The sequence below is a fragment of the Nerophis lumbriciformis genome, linkage group LG11, assembly GCF_033978685.3.
Source record: "Nerophis lumbriciformis linkage group LG11, RoL_Nlum_v2.1, whole genome shotgun sequence".
NCBI lineage: Eukaryota > Metazoa > Chordata > Actinopteri > Syngnathiformes > Syngnathidae > Nerophis > Nerophis lumbriciformis.
This window is the reverse complement of record NC_084558.2, coordinates 12,196,260-12,205,827: the sequence shown is the minus strand read 5'-3', so window position 1 is coordinate 12,205,827 and position 9,568 is coordinate 12,196,260. Positions and strand designations below refer to the sequence as shown.

The 9,568-nt window shown below is 38.3% G+C and overlaps 1 protein-coding gene across 2 annotated transcripts in view; it reads right to left on the bottom strand.

The window, feature by feature from the left end:
• The window catches only part of LOC133610766 (protein shisa-9-like), an 80,852-nt gene extending 71,516 nt beyond the window's left edge, over positions 1 to 9,336 (bottom strand). For both annotated transcript variants that reach the window (XM_061967369.1, XM_061967370.1), the window contains exons 1-2: positions 8,982 to 9,336; positions 6,534 to 7,207 (exon numbers count right to left, since the gene is read on the bottom strand). In XM_061967369.1, the coding sequence (XP_061823353.1) occupies positions 6,534 to 7,207; positions 8,982 to 9,050 (743 nt within the window). In that variant the 5' untranslated portion in view covers positions 9,051 to 9,336. The remainder of the gene's footprint in view (positions 1 to 6,533; positions 7,208 to 8,981) is intronic.
• Between the last annotated feature and the right edge of the window lie 232 nt (positions 9,337 to 9,568).

The following is a 9,568-nucleotide window of genomic DNA, read 5'->3' as shown; positions in this document are numbered from 1 at the left end:
TTAAGCTGGCACTTTTGAGTAATAAGAACACGGCGCTTCAGGACTTGATGAGCAAAAAAGGACAAACACAAAGGAAAACTCATGTAAATAAAAGAAAAACTCACAACATTTGGACATACATGCTTTTTTTTTATTGGACAGCAATAATTCTGTGTATAACAGTGGTGACACTATCTGCGTGTCAAAGGCAAAGTGGTCCCATTGGTCACACACGTCCATATGTACTGCATGTTCACACTGTATTGAGTATTGCTTATCTGTCTGACTTAAATCAAGTGAGAGCAGTCAAACCCCTGAAGTGACTGTGCCCTTCATTACATAATAAGCCTACCGCACTTGTTGACACGCACACACACACACGCACACACTCATGCAAAGCCAGTCAAACATATAGATCCATGTGTGCGGCACAAACAACAACACACCCAGAGTAAAAACATTGGTTGAAGATCGATCTACTCATTAGGACTCAATAAGCATGCACGCACATGCAAACACAAACCTGCATGTATGCATTCACTGCCCCATATTTGTACATGGACACACACACACACACACACACACACACACACACACACACACACACACACACACACACACACACACACACACACACACACACACATGCACACTGCTTGTAGCATGTGACCTCTGCTGGATATTTACACAGTTAAATTACAGGGCATCTCGCCGAGTGACCGTCCTGGTGACATGAGACTGAATCCCAGTACTATCATTGCTGTTGTTAATTCAACAATAAATCAAAGTGTTTGAATGAATGTATTTTGACTGTACATACTCCTTTCACAAATGCCCTTCATTTCTAAAACGGGACTCACGGAATAAAGGTCCTTTTTGTGTTAGGTGGATTATCTATTGGTGTACATCAGCGATTTATTTGCAATAATATTGCAGAATAGTTTAAAATGTGCCTTTCATACTACAATACACTGTTACCAAGTTTTGAGCAAATACATGACATACATTAAATTAAAACATTGAAAAAAATTAAGTATTGGTCAATTTTAAAATTAACACAAAAAAAATCAAGCAAGTAGTGAACTGCGATTTTACGCTTTTAATCAAAATTCAAAAGTGTGATTAATCAGATTTTTATTTTTTTTTTATAATTTACCAGCACTAATTTATTTATATATGTGTATAAATATTAGGGGTGTCTTATTTTTAACGATTCTTAATCGCTTCAAAAAATTTAAAATAAATATTTTTTATTTTTTATTTTTTTCTAATCCGTCCTGTCCAGCCACTCCTGCAAATCATTTAGTTGATGTAGATGCCCATATCTGCTGTACAGATTTACTTTAGAAAAGAGAAGTGTGGAAAACTTCTCTTGCCTAATTTTGTATTTGGCTTTATTAAATGTTTGGGCAGAATTTTTTTTAAACAAAACCAGTTTTCTTTTAGATAATATAGAAATTTGTTAGAGCTGTTCATTCATCTATTTTATTGGTGAATGTAGTTATTCATAGAACTGGCACCCAATGCTATTAAAAAAAAGTATGGATTTTCAATCGAGAATCATTTTGAATCGAGAACTGATTCTAAATCGAATCGTTAACACAAGTATCGTGTGGTGCCCAAAGATTCACAGTCCTAATATATATATATATATATATATATATATATATATATATATATATATATATATATATATATATATATATATATATATATATGTATATTGGGATAGGCTCCAGCGCCCCCCGCGACCCCGTAAGGGACAAGCGGCAGAAAGGATGGATATATATATATATATATATATATATATATATATATATATATATATATATATATATATATTATATATTTTTTTAATATATATATATATATATATATATACATGTATATAAGATATATGTATGTACAGTATGTATGTACATATATATGTGTATATATGTATATACATATGTATGTATATATATATATATATGTATGTATATACCTACAGTATACATGTATATACACATATATGTATATATGTAAGTATATACGGTCCTCTCCAAGGTTTCTCATAGTCATTCACATCGACGTCCCACTAGGTTGTGAGTTTTTCCTTGCCCTTATGTGGGCTTTGTACCGCGGATGTCGTTGTGGCTTGTGCAGCCCTTTGAGACACTTGTGATTTAGGGCTATATAAATAAACATTGATTGATTGATTGATTGATACTGTATACCACACTTCAACACTGCCCTTTTTGGGATATAAGTATCATCCATCCATCCATTTCTACCGCTTATAGTCATTTATTTGGCTGTTTTTTCATCGTACAGATCCTAAATTGTACACTAATTTCAGCTGCTGGAACGGTGCCAGCAGGTGTGTCTGTTTAATTTAAGCGGAGAATCACTTTGGATTTTCACTTCCAAAGCTGAGAGTGCTGAGATTTAAGAGGCATTAATCATCTTCTGCGTGCGCAGCAGCATGAGATGCAGTGACAACAATAAAGTGAAACATGACATTAGTCTTAAATAAAGTTAAGTAAGACAGCGTGACAGCGCATTAATGTTTCTGTAGGCGGAGGCCATATGTACATTTCTGCTTTTTACATCAGCAAGTGCTGAGATGTAGTAGTGTACATGCAGCTTCATGAAGCAGGGATTTCTGTCATCATGCTTAAAAACAAGACGAGCACGCAGACGGCAGAACCGTAATCTGGGAGAAATTAGTTGCATCTCAATGAGAGGAGGTTAATCTGTTGAGATGGATTTGTGGAGGGAGGGTGTTGATTTGAGAGAGGTTTAGGAATACTGCATGGAAAATATATAGAAACGTCATCCTTTATTAATAATGATGGCGCAATATGAAATTGTGTTTGAAGAGCATGATAAGAGGCAGCAAAGAGTGTCAAACTCTTTTTAATTGAGAGCCACATCGCAGGTATGGCTGCCCTCAAAGGGCTGCTTGTAACAGCGAATAATACTTATATGAAGATTAATGTATACAAATGTGCCTCATGATGTTGTTAAACCTTTGCCTATGTTATTGATTATTATTGTTGTTACCTACACTGTAAACAATATCTGTAGATAATGCAATCAAAAAATTGGCAGAATTTTTCTGTAAAAATGTATTACATTTTTTTGCAGTGTATTACCAATAATAATAAATGAAACAATGGTACCAAATTCTGGCAACTGACCAGCCAGTTTTTACCGTACTTGTCATTTTTACAGTGTACAATTTGATGGATGTCCTGCTTTGAATTCACAAGTCAGGCAGATCCTGTAGTATTTGTATTTGTATTTGTACTCACATAGTAGTATGTAAGTATTTATTTTTATTTTAACAGCATAAAAGTTTGGAATGTAGGGTCAAATAATATTTGTTGCACTATTAGATAATAGTAGAGGTTAAAAGATATGCATGTATTTTATTTGTCAAAATGGAAATGGGTAGAAAGATAAAGTACTTTATTGACACATATCATTTCCTGGCCAGATGTGGCCCCAGGCCTTGAGTTTTTGACACTTGTGGTTTAGATGTTTGTTTATTTTTCTAGTTAACTATGAGATCCACATACTTATTATGCCTCAGGCCGATAAAAATGTCTCCCGAGCTGCACTTTGGAGTCGGACACCTTTGACTGTGTGAACTCATTTTGTGTGTTAATGTGAGAGAAAAGAAACTATATGGACAAAAGCAAAGAAAGACACATTTCATTTGAACCAATTAGTTAATTAATCAGGGCTTACTCACTCCTCTTGGTCTCCCTTAAAACGGAATTGATTACCCTTACAAAGGCATTTTGGCCAATTCTGTTATTGTAAGAGTTGAGTGCTTAGGAATTCCACTGGTCTGCACAGAGCCATGACCTCAACTCCCATCAAACACATTGGGAATGAACTAGAGCCCATACTTTGAGCCAGGCCAATATTGGTGACCTCACAATTCAGAATTTTCACTTCCTAAAAGTGTCCCTTTTACTTTTGGCCAATTTGATCCTAATTGGCGCAGTATCACATCACTTAATGACGGGGATATTCAACTGAAATGTTCGCCGGTCACATTTCCAGAAAGCTAAGAATCAGGAGGCTATTATTCTTATTTTGTATATTCCCGAGAACAAGCGCCCTCTACAGTAGACATTTTGTCTATTTTGTCAGAGTTACAGAAGTACCGTGCTGTTTTTAAGGACCAAAAAAGTTAGTCAAAAGATCCTCTCTATAACAGCATTGTAGTGTTTTTGAGAATTTGCTGCAAAAATGTGACATTCTCACAAGTTTTTTGAACTACTAGCCACCAGTTGAAAATGTTAAAAAGAGAGGACCTAAAATGGAACTTTGAGGAACACCACTAGTATAACAAATGACTACTGACTGCATCTGAAGTAAACAAGCTACAGCAACGCGATAGTTCCATCAATCCCATTACGATAACAAATGTGTAACTGCCAAAAAGGAGAGGACTTAAATGGGTGCCTTGAGGAACACCTCTGTTATGTAAATCATAAGTTTGGACCGCAGTGTTTTATGCTTGCTAGCAAGGTTAAAATGTAAATGCAAGGATCTGCCATTGTGTTTACAGTTGTCCAAGTTCCTCTATACAACAGGAGCCTTTTTGTGTTTTTAGGGATTTGCTGCAAAAATGTTTGTCTCCCAAGTATTGAACTGAACTCAGGGGCCGGTATGTTGTGATTTGGCCCCGGTCTGCAAGTTGAATAGACCTGCTTTATGAACTCACTAACATTTTTTTATATTCAACTGCCAGTTGGAAGCAAAGAAACAACAAAAAGTGTCTACTGCAGCAAAGATAGCCACTTTAGGCTAATTAGTGTTCTTGGAAATGTCTGGTTTATTTCATATGTAAGTCATGCTTACAAGCAAAGCGAATGGTACAAAAGGGGGCAAAATACAAAAGCATGTAGAAAAACAACAGCAAAGGAAAACACACAGACACATAAAAACAAAGAAAAATGGCAAAATTAGAAAAACAGCAAAATGTGCAGCTTTACTGCAGTCATTCTCCAAATCAGTGACTTACTAAGAAATTATAAGTCATGAAGCACAACAACTTAAAGTTATTTACAGTGCATCCAAAAAGTATACACAGCACTTCACTTTTTCCACATTTTGTTATGTTACATACAGCCGTATTCCAAAATGGAATGAATGTATCTGTGTCCTCAAAATTATACACACAATAATGATAACGTGAAAAAGGTATTTTTAAATGAAATTTGCAAATGTATTAAAAATTATAAACTACATTGCTGCATTCATCTTTCCCTCTATTCTGACTAGTCTCCCAATGCCTGCCAATGAAAAACATCCCCAGAGCAGGATGCTGCCACCACCATGCTTCAGTGTCGGGATGGTATTGTCCTGGTGATGAGTGGTGCCTGGTTTCCTCTAAACATGATGCCTGGCATTCACGCCAAAGAGTTCAATCTTTGTCTCATTACACCAATTTTGTTTCTAATGTTCTGAGAGTCTTTCAGGCGCATTTTGGCAAACTGTTTACTAAGAAATGGTTTCTGTCTGGCCACTCTACCATACAGGCTTGATTGGTGATTTGCTGCAGAGATGGTTGTCCTTCTGGAAGGTTCTCCTCTCTCCACAGAGGAATGCTGCAGCTCTGACAGAGTGACCATCAGGTTCTTGGTCACCTCCCTGACTAGACTGAGATGAATGCAGCAATGTACAGAGACATCCTGGATGAAAACCAAAACTTCCCATCTAGCCTGATGGAGCTGAGGTGCTGCAAAGAGGAATGGGAAAAACTGCCCAAAGATAGTTGTGTCAAGCTTGTGGCATCGTATTCCAAAAGACTTGAGGCTGTAATTGCAGCCAAAGGTAAAAGTATTGAGCAAAGGCTCTGAATACTTATGAACATGTGATTTTTGTTTTGTTTTATAGTTTTTAATACATTTCTAAAACATTTAAAAAATGTTTTTCACATTTTCATTGTGGGAAATTGTCTGTAAATTATAATTTTAAGGACAAAATTTGAATATTCAATTTTGGAATAAGGCTGTAACATAACAACATGTGGAAAAAGTGAAGAGCTGTGAATACTTTCCGTATGCAGTGTAAGCTTAAAAGTCAGGATGAGTTTGTGTTTCTTTCATGGCTATCATGTGTTTTATTTAGGTTGTCTATGGAACTAAAAACAATGAAGCTATTTATTACAGAAATGATTGAATACACACACACACACACACACACACACACACACACACACACACACACACACACACACACACACACATGCAAATGTCAGTGGGCCTACATATTTGCATGCATTTGACTTGGTTGTACGTTTGTAAGTTGTAAGTTCCAATGTTGTTGATACACTAATTTTATTGTTGTGTTACTATTCCATCTTTTGGGGGTGGAATTTCCAACTTTCCAACCATCCTGAAAATTTCCCCAAACACAAGACGCACCATTGCATGCTGGCACAGCTCAGCACTCTCAGCTGTATAAATGAGTGGACATCAGCTTTCAGTTTATTTGCAATTTACACAACACACATCCCTAGCAACACGCACACACTTTGTCATGCCACCTACCTGGAGTTGAGGTCAGTATGCGTCGCCCGGGTCGCCACTGCCCCTCCACGACTTTTCTCCAGGCCCAGCTTGGTAAAAATGCCCACCAGGACCATGATGGCCACCACGCCACAGATGATGTAGACAATGAGGTGCGTGCGGTCCCGCTCCTGGTCCTCCTGGCCCTCGGTGATGGCAGCCACGGGCTTGCCGGTGTTGGCCCAGATGGGCGTGTCGTAGTTGGAGCAGATCCTCTGGTCCAGCCGCTGCTGGCGGAACTGGCAGCAGAAGCGATAGAAGCAGGTACCGCAGCAGTACAGAAAGACACCTGCGTTGCAGTTGAAGGGCGGGTCCCACTGGCCCATCACGTCGTAGTAACCCTGGCAACGGGTCCCGCCGACAGGTGGGCCGTCCTCGTCGTCCCCATCACCGCCGCTCGAGGGAGTGGACAGGCCTGTGTCTTCCTGAAGGGGGTTCTGGGTTGTCTCCACATAGCTGGCAGTAGTCTGGTTGACCAGTGTGGACGGGACAATGAAGGGGCTGTCTTCTGTTGCCGTTACCGGGGTGACCGATGCATCCTGAGTCAGGGCGGGCTGTGTGATTAGGAAAGAGAGGAAAAAGAGGAAGAAAAGATGGAAGGAGGGCAGAAAGTCCGGTGCCATGCTGCTGGCAGGGCCCTCTGTCCCGTGTCCAGCCTTCATGTAGAGGAAGAAAGGACAAAGGTCAGTGGCCAGAACAATACTTTCAGGCTAAATCCACACAAAAAGAGGAGAAGAATAACCTTAGAGGAAAATCTAATTTAAAACATTTGTATGCTCGTACAACACTTAAACCCTTTTGCATATCTGTATGTGAAATTAAATTATGCAATGGATTAAGCAAAGAAATCAAAGAAAGCACCAATATGATTCAGCTTAAGAGACTGTTCAAACTACAAGTGTTCACAAAGTACACAGAACAAGAATTATGATGAACATCTTGAACCCTTTTTTTTTTTCTCCTTATTTTTATTGAGGCAAATATAATTTATGTATTTAATATGTGTTTGCTTACTATGGTATAGTATTTATTTATTATTTATTTGTTCACTGTTCTGTTACAGACAACAAGGAAATTGGATAAAATTGCTATGGTATGAAAAGGGGTAGGATTAAATAAGCTCTGCTTCTTCCTACTCCTTTTCGGACGTGCTGTAATGAAGCAACTGGAAATATGTGAAGCATTACATTGTATCGTATGCATGATCAAAATAAACTGAAACTGAACTGAACTGAACACGAAGACTGGTATTTCTTTATGTATATATTAAAATTCCCACATGAAAACACACAAATTTTGTTTAAGCCATCAGAAGCTTAAATAAACTATATTATTAGCATATTTTCAGTACAGTACAGTTCAGTTCAGTTCAGTTCAGTTTCAGTTTATTTTGAACATGCATACAATACAATGTAATTCATCACATATTTCCAGTTGTTTCATTACAGCACGTCCAAAAAGGAGTAGGAAGAAGCAGAGCTTATTTAATCCTACCCCTTTTCATACCATAGCAATGTTATCCTATTTCCTTGTTCTCTGTAATTTTGATCTCCTTCTTAATACCATTTTATTGACAGATTAGCAGCTGTAGCTAGGTTTTTAGGATTCCGTTTTTGCCCCATATTTTCAACAAGGGTTTGCTCTGGTTTTTTAATCCATCCCACAAACACATTGCATGAAACAAACGTATCTGTTTGTCTGCGAAACATTCCACAGAATATAGTGGCGAAACAAAGACTACAAAGCGCTGGTGACTCAATCTCTGCGCTTTTTTTATTGAGTACTACTGCTAAATACGCCACCGAGGGGCCGAAGAAAGTCGCGACTGCGAATTTAGGAAATAATAGCAAAATACGAAGGTAGCGTCCGTGTGGCTCTTTCCTCCCTTCTTCTCTCTCCGCTCATCGCAATACATAAAATGATTTTTTTTTTTAAATAACGTACAATTATTTAGTCTTAAGATGATATTTTAGCTCTCAGTTTATATACATTGTGAAAGGGATTAATAGCGAAAACCGAAGTACCACAGAACTATAAATATGTGCAAAATGAAGTAGACATGGATATTTTGTTTTTGAAAAAACATATTGTGACATTATTTAGCATCCATCCATCCATTTTCTATCGCTTGTCACTTGCGGGGTCACGGGGGGTGCTGGAGCCTATCTCAGCTGCATTCGGGCTGAAGGCGGGTTACACCCTGGACAAGTCACCACCTCATCGCATGGCCAGCTAATTGTTTGGTTTCCTAATGAAACCAAAGATATGAGACTGTGTACTCATTTTCTCATTACAACAAGACAGCTTCACTTACGGACGCAATACTCTAAGCAACTGTAAACAAACCAAATACGCAAAAGACACCTTCAAAATAAGAGTTTGTGATATTTATTTTGAAAGAGTCACAATCAAGCAGAAACTTGTTCTCACCCTTTCTGTCAGCTTCTTCTTCAAGCCTTCCCCAAACGTCCAAAGGTTGAAAATGTTCTCTAGAAACATCTGCAAAGTTTACTCAGCAGCATCCCTCCCCCCAGGCTCTCGTCGTCTCCTCTTCATGTGTTCTCCATCCTCAGTCGAGAACCATACGCTCCTCTCCTTGTCCTCCAGAAAAAAAAGTCCTTGCTCTTCTCTTCTTGCTTGTTCAGTACGAGTCCACAAGTCTCCTGCAGAGCTTGTGTGTTGTGTAAGCGCGCATGCACATGAGCGTGTGTGTATGAGTGTGTGAGTGTGTGTTTGTGTGTGTGTGTGTGTGTGTTGGGGGATGATGCTACACTGAGCACTGCAACAGTTCAGGAACCAAATGAGATCTCCTCCTCTGTTTACCTCTTGTCAGTGCCAGATAGGCAGAGAGAGGCAGAGGAGAGATAGAGATAGTGTGTATTTGGAGAAGGGGGGGTGTAAAGTACTGTTGAAATTCAAATAAAATTCAGGGATGCCCTATGTAAAAATTCAACCACACTAACTGATATATTTTGAATAGATACTTCACTTTTCCTCACATTTAGTCAATTTGTAAC